The sequence below is a fragment of the Lagenorhynchus albirostris genome, chromosome 2 (genome assembly GCF_949774975.1).
Source record: "Lagenorhynchus albirostris chromosome 2, mLagAlb1.1, whole genome shotgun sequence".
Classification (NCBI taxonomy): domain Eukaryota; kingdom Metazoa; phylum Chordata; class Mammalia; order Artiodactyla; family Delphinidae; genus Lagenorhynchus; species Lagenorhynchus albirostris.
In genome coordinates this window covers 122,198,871-122,218,069 of record NC_083096.1, presented here as the reverse complement: position 1 = coordinate 122,218,069, position 19,199 = coordinate 122,198,871, and the positions used below count along the sequence as shown (strand labels likewise).

General features: G+C 35.1%; 1 protein-coding gene across 2 annotated transcripts in view; it reads right to left on the bottom strand.

The window, feature by feature from the left end:
- Nucleotides 1–1,123: 1,123 nt before the first annotated feature.
- Nucleotides 1,124–19,199, bottom strand: part of LRRIQ3 (leucine rich repeats and IQ motif containing 3) — a 213,574-nt gene continuing 195,498 nt past the window's right edge. The window contains exons 6-7 of one of the 2 annotated variants that reach the window (XM_060142533.1): nucleotides 7,696–8,425; nucleotides 1,124–1,723 (exon numbers count right to left, since the gene is read on the bottom strand). In XM_060142533.1, the coding sequence (XP_059998516.1) occupies nucleotides 1,567–1,723; nucleotides 7,696–8,425 (887 nt within the window). In that variant the 3' untranslated portion in view covers nucleotides 1,124–1,566. The remainder of the gene's footprint in view (nucleotides 1,724–7,695; nucleotides 8,426–19,199) is intronic. The other variant, XM_060142534.1, reaches the window with a different exon arrangement.

Below are 19,199 nucleotides of genomic sequence, written 5' to 3'. Positions count from 1 at the left end.
ATGAATTATATTCAAATATATAATACAAAAAATTCTACCATTCCTTGAGAAAGCGTCCCTCAGCTCTTAGATAGTTGACAAATCCTCCTATAAGTACACAGAAAAGACTTCTGCATCCACTACTACACACTTACCTTTATTAAGTGCCTACTCTGTGGAATGCAGTATGTTGCTTTTTGTGTTTTTCTCATTCAAGTCTCATAACAATGCTACATGACATGGACTATTATTTTTAATTAAATCCCAAAAATATATGTATTATTTCCAAATACAGAACAGAAAAATGGGGTAACAGAGAGATTATCTAATTTGTTATGGAAATCTACATCTGTCATACTTTTACCACTTCACTGTATCCCCCTTTGTTCTTTTTGAAGAATAATTAGAAATACCAATACGACTTGCTCATTAGTTATCTGCAAATTAACAAGAAAAGGGAGAATTGATACCATGGATTTAAATAGACAGCTATTATTTTACAGAACATAAGGAAAATGCTACTAGCATTTTTTAGCAGTCCAGCATAGAAGCACAATGAACAACTGCTGTTGTAAAATATTTAATTTTGGGAAATTTACCATAGACTAATAAAATTAGAGAATTTTAAAAAGAAACACTTAAAAACTTGCATATATAACTGATGAGTATTAAAGAGAAATTTTGAATGGCATTAGTTACATTGTATTAAGTGAGCAGTGTCATAATAAGTGAGACATTTATCTTTCTAGATTGAAAATACTATTGAAAATCGACTAAAATTTTACAAAGAATTTTTGTATCTTTTTATATTGTTCTTTATTTTTCAAATTCTACACCATGAATATGTATTAAATAGACTTAAAATGAATATATACCATTTCTGAATACTTTATGATCACAATTACTCAATTACATGCATCCTTTCTCTCTCTATTTCTCCTCTCTGCCCCCCATATATGTAAAGGCAAACACATTGAAAGTAAATATACAAAAACCTTACAATCTTCTAGGAAGTTAATAAGAATGTTTAATTTCCCTTTTACAATTTATATTTTCTAAATTTTTATAAGAACATGAGTCACCAATATAATGGTGAAACTTTTATTTTGAAAAAAGAAATTGTTTTAACAAAATAAACAGGAAATATAATTAAATATATGAAAGCAGGCAAAGAAACTAATCAAAGAACACAGTGTCTTAATAAAAGTCAATAGCTGGGGCTGAAATTACTATTCTAAGGTTGCCAGAGAAACTGAGAATGGCTTACAAATTGCTGTACTCAGGATATGAAACAATACAAGCAATGCCTTTGCAGTATTTCCTGCAATAAATTAAATCACTTTTCATTGTTCCTTGGATATCTGGATATGTAAGGAACCTTTAGGTGAGCCAACTCAACATGATTTAGGTTAAATTATGATCGAGAAGAGAAACATTTTAATCACTCTTTATATTTTTAGAAGATTTACATACAAATCCATCTTGTGACATAGAGTACATCTTCTTTTATAGTATTATTTCAAAGTGCTTTAACTAAAAATAATGGCCATAAATCAAAATGACCATAGAATGTGATCTGGCATTGGTTCACTTTGTCATTCCATTGGGAACTTTAAGGATTAAATTCTTTTTCACAATTGCAGCTTTTGTTTTAGTATCTTGAAATCCTTCACAAGCTTTTTGAAAGGCAATTATATCATTAACAATCTTTTCTTCACAGTGTCCTTTATATATTTCTTGAGCCCTAAGAAGAAAAAAGTAAGGTAACAGAATAAGATACTTTTAAATGACTAAAACCATAACAATCAATCTAATTGTTAATTAAATGTCTTCAAAATAGATATATACCAAATGGGAAAAAGATAGAACTCCACTTATTGCTTAAAATATCATTATATCATTAAATAATATTCATCTTGGGCTAATATTTCTAAGTTTTCTATTAGCTATAACTGAGAATTTTTACAAATGCTGGCTTAGAATTTTTACAAATGCTGGCTTAGATTCCCAAAGAGGCATCTAACCAAACTATGCCATGACTTGCAGAACTTTTACTTAAGCCTCACTAAATCCAAGCTCTTTCTAGGACTCTACTATGGACTGAAGTATGACCTCCACAAATTCAAATGTTGAAATCCTAACCCACAGTATCTTAGAATGTGACCGTATTTGGAGAAAGGCCTTTTAGAGGTGTCCTTATGAGAAGATGAAGGAACACCAAGGATGTGTATACACAGAACAAAGGCCATGTGAGGACACAGTGAGAAGGCAGGCATCTTCAAACCAAGGAGAGAGGCCTCAGGAGAAACCAAACCTGACAACACACCTCCATCTTGGACTTCTAGTCTCCAGAACTTGAGAAGACAAATTTCTGTTGCTTAGGTTACCCAGTCTGTGGTATTTTGTTATGGTATACCTAGCAGACTCTTATTAAGTTAGAGAAAGGTGAACCAGGTTACTCTGGCAAACCTGAGAAATGTCATGGGCCTTAGGAAAATTCATTCATTCATCCTCATTCATTCAAGAGTTATGTATTATAGTGCTTGGCACTATCCCTAGATCCTGGAAACATAAAGATAAATAAGACATGATATAATTTTGAGAAGCTTATAGAAAGTAAAGAGAAATAAAGGTATATGAACATATAAATGAAATACATATATTTATTTGTATTTAAGTATACTCAGAAATGTGGACTTAGGGAGTGGAAGAGAGGCCTAAGTCTAGAAAGTCTGCAACTTATTGACTATGTGATTTTGGACAAGTTACTTAAGTTCTCTCTATCTCATTTTCTTCATCTTTAAAAAGGGAATAATTCAACTCATGGGGTTTAGTAAAGGACTAAATGAGTTAATACATTTAAAATCCTTAGAGGAGTACCTAACATTTAATAATTTATTTTGTTGTATGGATAACAGTGGCATTCATCAGGATAGGGAACTTAAGAGCAGCCAGATGGGAAGAAAGATTAGAATTTTATTTTGGTAATACTGAATTTAAAGAGCCTGGCTATCTATATGGAAATGCCTAGGGAGTTGAATACAAAGAAACAATGGCTTATGGTTAGGAGTACACATAGTGAAACCATTCTGCTTGGATTTGAAATACAGATCTGCAATTTACTGATTGATCTTTGGACAAGTTATTTAAGCTCTACATGCATCATTTCTTCAGCTTTAAGAAGGGACAATCCAACTCATAGGGTTTAGTAGGGAGTAAATGAGCTAATACATTTAAAATCCTTAGAGGAAGGCTGGTATTTAATAATCACTCAATGAAAATTAGCTACAACTCGTTTGAAATAGGAGCTCTGGAGAGCAGTCATGTGTGGACATGCAACAGAGTAGAAGTCACAGAAAAATAGACCTTGCACATGTAATTAATTAATGGTACTAATTCAGTCTAAGACATTTATTGAAATAGCCCTCCTACAGATAACAATTATAAACTTGGACAAAATTTAAAAAACAAACTATTTAAAAGAATTGAAGAGTGAAAAACATAATAATCTATTATATCAATATTTATATATACCAGAATCGAACAACTGGAAAATGAAATTAAGAAATTCCATTTACTATACCCTCAAAAAATAAATACTTTGACGTAAGTTTAATAAAAAGCATGCAAGGCCTATACCTGAATATGATAAAATATTGCTGAAAAAAAGTTAAAGAAAATTTAAATTAATGGAGAGTTATATCGTGTTCAAGGATTGGAAGACAATATTACTAAGATGTCAGTTCTCCCCAAATTAATATGTGAAGAGATTTTGGGGTAGAAATTAACATTTAAATTATTTTAAATATATATGTGATTAAATTTAGATTACCATTTATTTTAAATGTATTAACTTTAGGTAATTTGAATGTTTTAAAAGCTAATTGTACATGGAAATGCAAAGGTCCTGGAATAACAAAGCAATCGTAAGAAAGGAGAAAAAAAGAGTCTGTATTTTCCTATTGCTATAAAACAAACTATTATAAAATGTATTGGCTTACAACAACCACCATGTATTATCTCATAATTTCCATGGGTCAGAAGTCCAGGAACAGCATGGCTCAGCTGGATTTTCTACTTGGGTTCTTACAAGACTGAAATCAAGGTGTCAGCCAGGGCCACGGTTCTCATCCAGGTCTTGAGGTCCTCTTTCCAAGATTGCTGGTTGTTGTCAGAATTCATTTCCTTCTCACTTTTTCTACATGGCTCCCTTCATCTTTAGGTAAGCCGTGTCATGTCAAGTCTTTCTCCTACTTTGACTCCCTCTGACTTTCTCTCCTGCCTCTGCATTTCAAGGCTCATGCAATATGCTGCCCCCATCTGAATAATCCAGAATAATCTTCCTATTTTAAGGTCAACCCTCAATTACATGTGCAGAGTCCCTTTGCCATTTAAGGTAGCATATCCATGAGTGTAGTATTGATGGGGACAAGGGCAGGCTTCCCGAAGATATGCCACTCTGGAATGCGAATTATTTTGAGCTAAAAAACGATCCAGGCCCCAAAGAACCTTTGAACTTCCCCCTTACTGCCTAAATGAAATTAAAATAGGGGGCCTGTGTCAGGAAGAAGCTGTCACCATAGTTACTATAGTAAAGTATTAGGCATTGTAGACAGGGAGGAACCTAGCAAAGCCCATTTGATCAAAGTGACTTATTGTCTTAGGATGGCCCAGCAAACATGTTTTTACCAAACATTAACTATTTTTGTTCTTCCTGTGAATAACCTTACTTCCCCTTAAAGCCTCAGACCCTCACCTTCTTCTCCTTAGTCCAGAGTATATATATACCGTACCTTGCCTTGCTGACTTTGGAATACTTCATACTTACATGGATTCCCTTTGCACATGTAATACATTTGATTTTCTCCTGTTAATCTGCCTTATGCTATTTTACTTGCCAGCCAAAGGAACTAATAGGGGAAAGAGGGGAAATTTCCCCTCCTCCACCATCTCTTATCCTATTTTTAGTCCTAGGGATCAGGGCATGGTATCTTCTTGGGGGCCATAATTCTGCCTAGCACAGAGGTCTTGCATTACCCACTTCCAGGCTTACTAAGAGCAAAAACAGAGGGATTATTAGCTCTTAACAGGAAAATGGGAACCTAATCCTGAGACAGTAGAAAAGGAAATGAGGATAAATATAGGATATGTAGAATTTTATAGATAGGGAATTGGAAAATTGAACAAATTCAAGCTTGAAGGCCTAAAATTCCTTTGGGACAGAGTGACTTGTTGAGAAGGAAAGGTCAGAGGTTGTATGTGCATAGGAAGCTCTATAGTTGATGAGGTTTAAAATCACTTTTGTAGGTAATGGGAGAAAGAGCAAGCACCTGAGGGAGCAGCTAAAGTTGGAGGCCATAGAATTGATATCAGCATAAATCTACAAGTCACTGATGTCTTCTAGCCATTTTTACCTGAATACAAAAAATGAAGATAGATAATTGGATTGTTCCAAGGTAGGGGCTGAGGCGGTTAGTATGGTGGAGGCAATGAAAGAAAAAGACATCAGAGACACTGGGTGAAATGGAAAAAAGAATAATCGAATTAAAGAACCCTGGAAGCTACACTAGAAAGTCTATAAGAAAGGTTATTTGAGGGATGAGTGCCACAATATATTTGAAGAATACATGTGGTGAAAGTAAAGGAAAAGAAGAGTTGAAAAGATAAAGATTTTAGCCATAAGTAAATATATGAGTTTAAAATTTAAGAGGTGGTGCAGTTCCAAGTGATGAGGTGGCATTTATATGTCTATGGAAATGAGTTTAAAGGGTTCTGGGATCCAAAAGTGTTTAGGTTAGGCAATTGGGAGGGTTGTTCTTCTGAATTTGGAAGTTAACAGTGATAACGGCAGAAGCTGGATAAAGAAAAGCTTTATATATCAGGATATAAGGACCACAGGGAATGAAGAGGGTAGTAGTCAAGAAGGTCAATTGATGACAAAAATAAGGACAAGAAGAAGATGATGTAATTGGATAACTGCCTTAGGTGCCAGATCTTCCAAGCTAAATGATACTCTACTTCAAAATGTACACGATGCTGTTCTGCCCTGAGCAGTGTCATCACTTTTTTCAAGTAGGGACAAGAATATTTGGGGAAACTTATGACCAGCTTTTACCTGATATAGAAATTCTTTCATTTTAAAGTCTCTTTTTAATTCATTCTTAAACACTCCTATGGGTATTTTATCAATTTCCTAAACTAGAGCTTTATGGTTCCCCTTTCTTCATTCATTTTTCCTCATTCCAGAGCAGGATCAGGAAGTTATATTCTCAGTAATGACTTCACTAGTTATTGAGATTCACCAGAATGCTTTTAGGTGAAGTGTTTGATACGTTAATGAAGAATCAAATGGCAGAAAAAGAATTGAGAAACTTCTGAAGTCTCTAGACAGATTTTACTTTTTTGAGTCACAGCTCTTCTGCACATTGATAATCTTTATTTGAAAACATTTATAATAAAACTCAGTAATGCCTTTTAGGATACATTATTGACATAACCAGAACATTGCCTTATTCCTGTGTACTCTCAAGGATAATATCTGTGCAGCAGCTTACAAGAGAAGATAATTCAGTTAATACACATTACGAAGCTCACTTGACTCTGTATCCTCTACAGATTAATGATGGCCAGACATTCAATTTGCTGTAATAAAACTAAGCTGCTTAAAAATTTTCTTTAACATTGATTTGTGCTAGACTTACATTTTGATATACCAGACTAGCTTTCATTCTCTTTTCCAAAATATATATTTTCCATTAAATTATAAAAAAATTATTTCCAAAATCTTTCCCTCTCTCTCTCTCTCTCTCTCTCTCTCTCTCTCTCTCTCTCTCTCTCTCTCACACACACACACACACACACACACAAAGTATACATTAAGGAAAATGTTTTTAAATTTTGGAGGAGAAAAATATATTTTTCATACTTAAAAAGATATTATATAAAGTACCTCAGTAAATAGTTTTAAATTTGCTTATCGCTAGGAAAAGACAAATGCTTTCTTCCTATTTTACACTCCTTTCTAGTACAGACTACTTTTTTTAAACAATAGCATTTTAAAATGTAAATGAAATAAGCAGTTATAATGATCTTTAAGTATTTCTAGATAAGCCTTAAACATACGTATTCACAGTTTGGTCACTTAAAATATAACCAGGATAAAACTGGCTGATAAGCTTCAATCTAATATCAGAAGGAAAAAAAAAAAGAAAAAAATAACTGTGTGAAAGACACACAAGGGTAAAAAAGGGTAAAATAAAATTACTGGGGGTCCTGTCTGGTGTACCCTTTAGAATTATCTGTGTCTTTTCATCTCTTTGAGCTATTTTACAACTCTATAAGCTGAGGAAGAGGATGACCAAACCTCTAGAAACTTGATGGAGAAGACAGGTGACAGATCTCTATGACAACCTTACCCTTGTTTACTGTGCTTTTCCTGGTAACCTCTCATAATTGGTTCTCCATCCTCAACACCTCCTTTTGTCTTTAGCTGAAGATGGTATTTAAGGTGATGGCTTCAGCTACTTGGGGGAGTTACTCAGTTTTCCTGGGTCTCTCCCACGTGTAGATGTTATTAAACTTTTGTTTGATTTTCTCCTGTTAATCTGTCTCACATCCATTTAGTTCTTAAACCAGCCAGGAGAACCTAGAAGGCAGAGGAAAATTTTTTCCTCCCCAGCAACGTAAAAGCTTCTATTATATCAAAACTGTACTTACCTAATTTCCTTCATTTGTTTAAGTAAATCCTTTTGATATTTTTCAGTTGCCAGTTTTTGCTGAACAATTAGGCTCTTCTCTTTTAAGACAGCCTGCTTCTTCTTCAATCTGTCAATTTTAGTCATTGCTTTGGTCAAAAGAGTGCGCTCATTATTTAAGTTTTGAATTAATAAACGGTCTTTAGCCTTTTGTTGTTTTTCTTCCAGAAACAGGACTCTCCTCTTTTTTACTTTCTCAAGGTAGTTGGATCTGTCCTGCCGAAGTCGTTGTAAACCATTCTGAATGGTCTTATTATCTCTTGCAGTTAGTTTATGTGTAGCATGTATTTTCTTATTTAAATTTTCTTGAATAGTTATTCTAACTCGTTCTTTGGCCACTTGTGCCATGCTTACAGCTGTTACTTTATTTTTATAGCTTGCCTGCTTCTTTTGTTCTGAGCAATATTTATCAATATCATAAAGTGCTTGGAGTTTCATACCAGTTCTTTGTGTTGTAAGAAACTCTCTTCTTACACTCTTCTCCAACAGCATGTCTTTTATTTTAATTACTGGTTTTTGATGAGTGGTAGAAAGTGGCTTGGTATACATAGGAAAATAATCTTGTTCTTTTGCTTTCAATAATGCAGTATACCTCAGTGAATCTGAAGTATGTACTGGTAGTTTGAACACTGATATCCTAAAACCGACATCCAATTCTTCATCCTTAATTTTATCTTCAGACTCTTTCTGACCTACATCACACAGCAGACAAATATAATCCATTATACAAGTGTTAAGCACAGTTTATTTTCTGTCCCAATTGTTTTGAAAGCCACATTAATAAAATTGACAAGAACCTGTTATTTACTTTATTAAGGGGCATTTTTCCCAACTGATATTCCCTTTCAATTTGTGATTTAATCGTGATTTTTGGAGAGAAAAATCACTATTGGAATATTTTAACAAAGAAATGCACTGATTCCTATATTTCCTTTATTATCTCTCACAATTATTTAACTTGCACTGACTCAATAGCAGCATTTTACCTTATACTTATTACTTAATCATACGTATTATTTTTACATATAGTTATTATTATCTCATATTTGCAAAGGACTTTGTAATTCATTTTACCTTATTTTTCTTAACTCTGGTGGAAACTAATAGCTGCCTTAAAAATTGCTTTTCCCTTCATTGGATACTCAAAGAAATGAAATCTCTCAGCCTCCTTTGCTATTATGTGTGGCTGTGAGACTAAGTCTTCTCTAGGACATTGTCAGCAAAAGTTATATGTGTCATTTCTGGTCCAAGGCTATTAAGAAACAAATGTGCTTCCTCTATATTTTCTTTCTTCTTCTGACCCACTGCACAGAGATTAGGATAAAGTGCTAGAAGATGGTAGATCTACAAGGTAGAAGGACTCTGGCTCCCTGAATCCCTGCTTGAAAAAGTACTCGCTGACCAGGATTATCCAACTTGGACTCTTATGGAAGCCAGAAATAAAAGGTAATTATATTTGATCAATATATGTTTCTGGGTTTATTTGTTATCAGAGCCAAGCTATCCAATATAAAAACCTGAATCACATTGTTGTTCATTATTTATTTTCTGACAAACCAGTTGATGAATTTAGGACCAGGTGGCAAATACAGGTAAAAAAAGAATGCTTATTAATCTTCAGAAAATATGTTTCCCGTGTTTGACTGAGTCCCTCTCTCTATTGAAATTGAATCTCTGCTAACTCTAGTCTATGAGGGTTTCATCTTTTCTAATCTTTTAATCTTCTATTAGAAGACTCTCTTAAAGTTTTTATATGTCATAATGCCAAATCTGATGGTGGAACATTTATGGAAGTCAAGGTGACCATGAAGAAGGGCAGAACCTGTGGGCTAGTCAGGCAGTAGGAAAGAAGTGAACAGGTAGGATTTTCACTTGAGGCCACAGGAATATTAACAGTAGAAAAGGAAGCAGAGCCTAGAGCAAAGTAGAAAAACAAGGCTAGCAAGTGAAAGCCGAAGTGTCCAAATATAAAGCATTAAGAGTTTGAGTCCAAAGCAAGGCACTAGAGACTCAGAGGAATGAAAGCCAGAATTTCAAGTCTAGAGTAAACAGGGTGTGGTCTGGAACAACTACCTAGAAAAGGTACTCTTATGGGTAAATTTAATTTTATGTGTAAACCTTGACATGGGAAACCTGGTTAAGAATAAAAGATCAGGGATAGAAAACACAACACTAAAATGTTCCTAAAGGTTCTGCTTTGTGTGGAGTGAGGGAGTTTTCTCATACCACCAAAGGATGCTCTGACACAAGCTGGGTGTCCTACAATTCAACTTAATTCTGATACTACCTACCTGGAGATAGGATCAGATTCCACAGGTTAAGAGCTCAGTCCTACCATCCTGCCCTCCCCCTTCTCTTTGGATGCTAATTGCAAGTCTAAGATAGGAGGGAAGGGGGCAGGGCACAACCTTTAAAAGAATGCCACAGTACATGAGGATACACAAAAACTGGTTAGAACCTACTAGGCCCAAGATGGCTTAAGACTGGACTTCCAGGGGCTTCCCTGGTGGCGCAGTGGTTGAGAGTCCGCCTGCCGATGCAGGGGACACGGGTTCGTGCCCTAGGTCTGGGAGGATCCCACATGCCGCAGAGCGGCTGGGCCCGTGAGCCATGGCCGCTGAGGCTGCGTGTCCGGAGCCTGTGCTCCGCAGCGGGAGAGGCCACAGCAGTGAGAGGTCCGCGTACCGCAAAAAAAAAAAAAAAAAAAAAAAAGCAGTATATCTTGAGCCTCATTATACGCTCACTGTAATACATCAGCATGCTAAATGACACTCCCACAGGTGCCATGACAGTTCCTAGGCTAACCATAAAAGGCCAAAAAGTGGGCAGTGGCCTAATTCTTGGAAATCGCTGCCCCTTCCCCAAATTAGTTGGAATAATCCTCCCACTTGTTAGCCTATGATATTACCCAGCCCATAAAGCTAACAACCCTATATCCTGGGGCCTCTTGCCTTCTGAGACAGCCCACACTGTCTATGGAGTGTATCTCTCTCTGAATAATTCTGCTTTCACTCTATTTCTGCTCGCTCTTGAATGCTTTCCTGTGCAAATCCAAGGAACCTCACTTGGCGGTCTGTCCCAAGGACTTGCCCAAGACCTGGGATGTGACCATTCTCTTGCACCCCATTTCCTGCAACAAGTCCATCTTATCATGTGTGCTTCTGACCAACCAGCTATAGATTGGAGGTTCCAACAACCCTCTCCTTGGTATCAATTAATTTGCTAGAGCAGCTCACAGAACTCAGACAAACAGTTAAGTTAGTAAATTACTGGTTTGTTATAAAAGGATATAACTCAGGAACAACCAGAGGGAAGAGATGCATAGGGCAAAGGACTGGAAAAGGGTGAGAAGCTGCCATGCTCTCTCTCTAAGCACATCACTCCCCCTGAATCTCCATGTGTTCACCAATCTGGAAGCTCTCTGCACCCAGTCCTTTTGGAGTTTTATGGAGGCTTCGTTACGCAGGTGTGATTGATCAAATCACTGGCCTTTGAAAACTGAACTCAATCCAGCTACTCTTCCCTCCCCAGAGGTCAGGTTTGGGATTGAAAGTTCTAACCCTCTAATCATGTGGTTGATTCCCCTGGAAACCAGCCCTCATCCTTAGATGAGTTCCAAAAGTCACCTCACTAACATAACAAAAGACGTCTTTGTTGCTCTGCTCTCATCACTTAGGAAGTGTCAGGAGCTCTATGCCAGAACTGGGGACAAGGACCAAATATATCTTTCTTGTTATAAATCACAACATCACAGTTACCAATATATATACGTTTGTCCCTTAATAGTTTAATGTAAGTAAGTCTTGCCTCCTTGGTGAAACTGGAGGCTCTTTGAAGATAGAAGCTGTACTTCATTGTGTATACTAACTATAATTACTTTTTGGCTGATGATTGACATTTTTCTCAGTGGTTGCTTGAACATAATCCCATTAGCACTTTTAAAAACCTCCCAGTTTCCTTCTCTGCTTCAAGATATCACTCACTGCTATACAATTCATCTTTTAAAACTAGGACTCTAATCATGTCATGCCTTCCACCCAGACGAAGGAAAACAAAACCTTCATGGTCCTTTACAGTTAAGCTTAGGATCCTATATTATAGGAGAAGAGCTCCATTTTTCCCCCCCATACATCTGCCACATCTTTCCATCTTTGGGCTTTTGCTTATGTTATTTAATGTTTTGTCCAGTATGTTGTTTTCCCTATTTACGTAAGTTCACATTCTATGCATTTTTCAAGGTCTCTTCACATGTCACTTTTCTTTATTCTTTAAATAAGAGTGGATAGTTTTTAAATTCTCATATCACTTCCTTCCTTATAGAATTTACCACACATTTCATTTATATTAAAGCTCTATGTAGTAATTCTTTGCCATAGTAGCAAGCTAGATATAATTTCCTTAGTGGTAGGGACTGTACTTTTCTTTTTTTTTTTCATCCTCCATTCTTAGTATTTTGCAGAGAGTAGGGTTTTCTTTTTAGGGGGGTAGTGGGCTTAACTAAATAGTAAATGCCAATAAATATATTTGTTGGATGGATGAGTAGATGAATGAACGAGTGAATCTGTTGCTCAAGATCAATGTCCTTTGCATAGTGGTGAAAGCCTAAAATCTGGAGACAATTTGGCTGGATTTGAATCTAGTTCTACTATTTACTAAGTGTAGGCAAGTTATTCAATTCTCTGGGCTTCAGTCTGATAAGATGATAATACCCAATTTATAGGGTTCTAATACCCAATTTATAGGGTTCTAACAGGATTAAGTGAATTAATAAAATGAAAAAAGCCTGATAAAGTATAATATATAATTATTAGAGCAGGGCCTGACAAAGAGTAAGAACAATATGTTATTGTTTTTTTCATTATATTTGATATGGAAAACAAGGAGTTTATCTTATCTCTTTAATTCCATCAATGGCATAGTGTTCAAATAGCCACATAATTTAGTCATGACTGGGGAAAATACAGCAAAGCATTTTATCACACTCCTCACCATCCACTGGACAGTTAACACAGAACATACAGGAAAGCCTTCTTTGTATGTATATTTTGTTTCAGGACTTTATAATTCATCTCATTCATTATAGTAAAAACAGAAGTCAAGTGATGGAAATGTTCTCATATTTCCATAACCAAATTTATAAACTTGTCTGTATATTCATGCATCTTCTTCTACCCTGATACAATGAAGGAAGCATCCCTTTCAGCAGAGGCCAAATTCTTTACATGTGCTTTGGTCCCATCCCCCTTTAGCTTCGCTTCTGCAATTATCTTAACTCTCTCCTTTATCATCCCCTCACTACTGGATCATTCACAGCCATGTTTAAACTACCATAACCACCTCTACCACCACCAATGCAAGAACAACAAGACTCCCTTGACCCTCATTGCCCTCTAGCTACTATTCCATTTTTCCTGTTTGATTTCAGAGTGAAAACTACTGTGAGAGTTGTCTCCCTGTACTATGTCCTTTTATTCACCTTTTATTAATTTTTCAATTTATCAATTTTTTATTTATATATGGATTTCAACTCTACTGCACTCACCCACCTGTTGAAACTCTCCCTAACAAAAGCTTCTATGGTGATAAATACAAGGGACACATTTTTTCTGTTCTAATCTTTCTTGAACTCTCAATGGCATTTAACACAGCTGATCATTTCTCCTCCTTGAAATCTTTTTTTTTCATATTTTCTGATTTCCAGATTCTCTAAAGCTCTCCTGATATCCTGAAGATATCTCTTTTTTCCCCCTATGTTGTTTAAAGCTCTCCTGATTTTTCTTCCAGCTTTCTGATGACTTCTTCTTAGTTTTGTTTTCAGACTCTTTCTTTTCACCAAATTTCTGGAGTTGTTGAGGACTTGATACTAGGTCCCCTTCCCATCTCTATTTTCTCCTCTGAAGTGAATCACGTTCATGGCTTTAAATATCAATCTCTATGCTGATAACTTTCAAATTTATCATTTCCACTTGGAAGTCTTATAGGTATTTTTCAAACTTGGCACATTCAAAACACATTCAAAAGATCTCAGTTGCTACCAATAATTAATTCCCTCTAAAATCAGCCCTTTATCTCAACAAATAACACCTAATAGTTTATTCATATTATCGATCAGTCTTGTAGAGTTTACCTCAAAAACATAGCTCAGATTAACTGATTCTGTTCTTCCATTTCCTTGCTATCACCCTAATTCAGGTTTCTATCAACTCTTACTTTGACTATTTGCAATGTCTTCTTAAGTAGTCTCTGCGTTTCCCAACACACAATTTCCCACACAGTGATGAAGCCATAATAATCTCTTGAAATTGTGTCTTTAAAGATCTATGGCTTCCATATGCCTTCATGATAAAATTCAAATTACTTGTCATGGCCTATAAAGCCTTGTATGCTTTTATACTTGTTTACTTACCTAATATAATCTTCCAACTACAATTTATCATTTACTTTAATATTGATTACCTCATAAGAAAGATATTACTGATCACCAATCATAACAATACAGTTAATATTTACTGAATGGTTGCTACATGTCAAATTGTTCTGAGTCCTTTAAACAAATTATCTCATTTAGTCCTCTTACCAATCTTATGAGGTAAGTACTGTACTATTTTTATCCCCATTTTCAGATAAAGGAACTGAGGCTTAAAGAAGTAGTCAACTGTTGAAGTAAGATCCTAACATCTACCTAACATCTGGCAAAAAACAAAAAACAAAACAAAACAATCCTGAGGACTCTGGAGAATGTTCAAAAGCAAGTAGTTTTTAAGAGTGTGTTTAAAAAAAGTCAACATTCTTATAACAGAATCCAGAGGATTATGTAACATTTGCAATGCCAACAATATAACCCAAAACACATACTATTAATGAAAATTTTTTCATGAAAGATAGCACTTCATATAAAATACACAACTCATGCAACCACACCTGCCATTTAGGCTCCTCCTTTCTGTAGTCTCTGTGAAGTGGTACAATATTAAGTAGATTGTGCTAAATTAAGGATTTATATTATAATCCCTAGAGAAAATAAATACATAAGGTGAAGAGGTTCAATGAAAAATCCAACAGATAAATTAAAATGGATTATAAAATATATTTGAATAATCAAAAAAACAGGAAAAAAAGAAACAGAGAAACAAAAACTGAAGACATAACAAACCAGAGCAGAAAACAAGTAAAATGGTCCTGATCTAATAAGATTAATGTCCTTAAAAGAGATACCAGACAGCTTACTTTCTCCACCTCTCCATGCACACAGACTAAAATGGCCACATAAGCACACAGCAAGATGTCTGGCGTGTACAAGCCAGAATGAGAGGCCTCCCTAAAAATGACCATGCTAGCACCCTGATCTTGGATTTCCAGCCTCCGGAACTGTGAGAAGATAAATTTCTGTTGTTTAAGCTCCCCATTCTGTAGCATTTTATTATTGAAGCACGAGAAGACCAATACAAAAGGAGTACTCTCTCTTCTGAATTTCTAAGCACAGTTCCCCAGCTGGTGTGATGTGGCATACTAGTGAGCTGTTAATGAATAACGGAGTGCCCAGAGACACTGATCACCCTTGTGGAGAGTGGAGTTACTACAGCCTCTAGGCACCCCTTTGCCATAAATTTTAGCTAGAGCCTTTGGAGTCAAGTGTGATCTGACACTACTCTACAGTCATGGCAATAGAACGGGGCTCAGGAGGCTTTCTATCACTTGAAAATGTACTTGAGCAGTGAGTTACTGTGTGTGGTGCTATTTACTATTGACAAGAGACTCATGAAATAGGTGCTTAATATGGCACATAGCCCAAGGTGCGGCTGATCTGGGGTAGTGGCTCTCAAATCCAGACTATAGTCATCCCTCCGTATCCACAATGGGTTGATGCTCATGTCCCTTACGTAAAACGGTGTAGTATTTGAATATAACCTATGCACGTACTCCTGAATCATCTATAGATTACTTAAAATACCTAACACAAGGTAAATGCTATGTAAATAGTTGCCTGTGAGTAGCAAATTCAAATTTTGTTTTTTCAAACTTTCTGGAAATTTTTTTCTGAATATCTTAGATCGAGTTGGTTAAATCTGAAGATGTGGAACTGTCAGATATGGAGGGCTGACTATACACATATATCAGATACTTCAATCCATTTTTGGTTGATAAACATTTTTAATGACATACTTCCTAGAAGCAGAATGGCTTTTCTTCTGTAAATTAGAGTTTCATCATAATTTTGAAATATAGGATGATATAAAAATTCAATTAGATTTGAAGTCCATTCACATTTTCACACACATACAATCAAGGTTATACTTGTCAATGAAAGAAATGGGAAAATAAATTCTTGCACAGAATCTTTCAACTATTGGAAATGTCTGAATGACTGTAAAAAGTTTTATATTTTTATCAGTTATTCAGCCTAAATTACTTGTTATTGGAGACAATGAAGACTTAAAAATGATTATAATTAAAACTTGGTATATTAAATACCTATTGCTACTTAACGAATTACTCTAAAACATAAAGGCTTTAAAACAATAAACTTTTATTATTTCAGTTTCTTTAGGGTAAAAATGCAAGAGTAGTCTAGCTGGGTGGCTGAGGCTCAGAGTTTCCCAATGATATTATAATTAAGATGTCAGCCAGGGTTGCAGGCATCCAAAGGCTTGACTGCAGTTGGAGGATTCCATTCCAAGTCTGCTCGTTCACCTGACTATTGACAAAGGTCTAAGTTTCTTACTGGCTGTTGGTTGAAGGACTCAGTTCCTTGCTGTGGGTCTTTCAAAATAACTACTTGGTATACATATGTGTTCTTCTGACATGGCAGCTGACTTTCCCCTGATCAAGTGATCTAACAGAGAGCCCAGAGCAGGACAAAATATCTTCTGTGATGAGTCTTATGAGTCACATATCATCTCTTTTGCCATATTCTATTCTTTATATTTAAGTCCCTAAGTCCACCCCACAAGGGGAGGAGAATTAGGCTCCACTTTTTGAAGGGAAGAGTATCAGTGGATTTGTGGACATATTTTAAAAATCACTGCATCTTGTGTAAATATTTTATGTTCATGGAATTCAAGCTCAAGTCCAACAATGAGATGGTTTTAAAGACATTATTTATAAGTTTTATATAAACTCAAAATTTGATATCTAATATTTTATATTCTATTTTTATTACTGTAATTAGATAATTTAAACAATAAATTTTCTACTAATTACAAACTCTCTCTCATTTTAACCTAGCACACTTTACAAATATTATTATTATTGATTTGTGCCATAACTGGAAGCACTGTCTTATAGCAGTGGGACAAAATCCACTCAGATAGTTCATAAAGAATTCTGCTTGTGCTATAGCTGCGCATCTTAACTCTTTTAGTAAGTTTTAGTTTTTAAAGGATAGGGGATATATTATATATATCTTTATATCCTCTACTACAGTTAGCATAGTGTTCTGCATTTTTGGTATACAATTTAAAAAATTCAACTATTTATTAAATATAAGTATTATATACAAAACTAGAATTTAAAAAATACATGTGAAATGACTTTTAAATGTATTAATTTTTCTCAGAGACAGTTTGTGTTTTATAAGGAAGTCAAGAGTTCCACTACAAGATTTAAGTATAGCAGAGGGATGACCAATTTGAATTATCTGATATATACTTTCCTCATCATGTTAACTTATTCTTTCTTTTCCATTTTTCCCTTCTACTGACATCTTTTTTTCCGCTTAACAGCATTTTTGCTTCACCTGTGTATTACCTGACAATGGCATCAAGGTTCTTTATTAGATCCAGCTGACAGCATTAAGAGCCAAACAGTGACTATAATAATCTAGGAGGTTGCAAAGTGAACTTTCCATACAAGCAAGTATAAGGTCTACATGTATAACAGGTTTGTATTGGTGACATTTTCCCTGCTTCTTTTATATTATTACAAGACAAAAATAATAATCACAAAAGTCACTTATATACAAGTGCAAATCTGTGAGGCAGATTGGTGATCTGAGCAGCTTCTATATAACCTGGAGTGACTTGATATCCAGTAAGAACTTGTCAGTAACAATAGGCCCCAAAATGGCATTCTTTTTTGTGAATTAGGGAACTGACAATAAATATAATCCAAATGAAAAGGCCTGAAGGTCACCTATCTAATATATATAAGGCAAGCAATACTATAAGGGGCAACACCTTTGAATATGAAGGGCATTGACATAAAATATTGCAAACAAACTGTCAAAACACAGTTCAAATAGAAAAGGAAAAACATGACATGAGGAAGTTTTGGTACTGCATCTCTGACCCAAACTTACCATAGGAAAATGCCTAGAGATAGATTGTTGCATATTTCCTAAACATTGCTTGACACTGTTATGGAGTTAATCCTTTACCTAAACTGCTGAGTCACATAAGAAAATAATTTATATAACTCTATTTAACGCTCCTCCTTTGTATAACAATTTTTTTCAGAAAAAAAATTAGAACTGGCTACTTGAATTACAGGCTTAAAAAGGACAATTACTTGGCCATTGATTTAAAGAACTGTCATAAGATTGAAGAAAATAAGGTATTAACATAGTTTCTAGTTGCACACTTAACCTGAAAGACAAGAGCAGGGTATCAGAATCATGACTGGGTACACACATAGGTGTTCTCAGAAACCCCTGGTTGAATTTTTAAATGACAAGAAGCTCTTTAACACTCACCATTAAATTATTATTTATGCTTCCTCCATATAAAACGAGATGTTTAACAAATTGTAGCTATTAAGCAAATAACATGAAAATTTGAAACCCAAGCAAAATTCATGCTAGGTTTTTTTTTTTTTTCTTTAATGCTGCTACAAAAAATGGAAAGGAATCTGTCCATTAAGCAATCCTTTAATAAAATTATGGAGTCACATTTGGATGTCATGCCTGCCAATGATTTCTGTTCCAAAATATGTAGTAAAATGGCCTAAAGACCTTCACACTTAGAGAAACTCCATTGCAAGGAAGTCTTTTATATCTAACACATCACCCCACTTTAAAAAATAAAAAGCAAAAAACACTCAGGGTCCAAATATACTCAGAAGCTTTTCTGTTTCTTTGTTTTCTCTTTCTTTTGCTATTTCTTAAGCAGAGGGCTAAAAGGAGTGAACACACACACAAAATGATGAAATGTTTAATACTGTTTTGGTAGATAATAGAGGGCATAAAATAGCTCTCTGTCTTAGTGTCTTAAAATGTCTTAGTACTTATTTTAAAAGTACATAGTTAGTTTATCATGTTGCTTTTTAGCATTCTTTTCTTTCAACTTGAAGAACTCGCTTTAGCCATTTTCTTGTAAGGCAGGTCTAGGGGTAATAAACTCCCACAATTTTTCCTCTAATATCAGGAACAAAGTAAGGATGTCATCCTGTCCAAAATAGTACTGGAAGTCCTAGCCAGAGTAATTAGAGAAGAAAAAGAAATAAAAGGCATCTAAAATCAGAAAGGGAGAA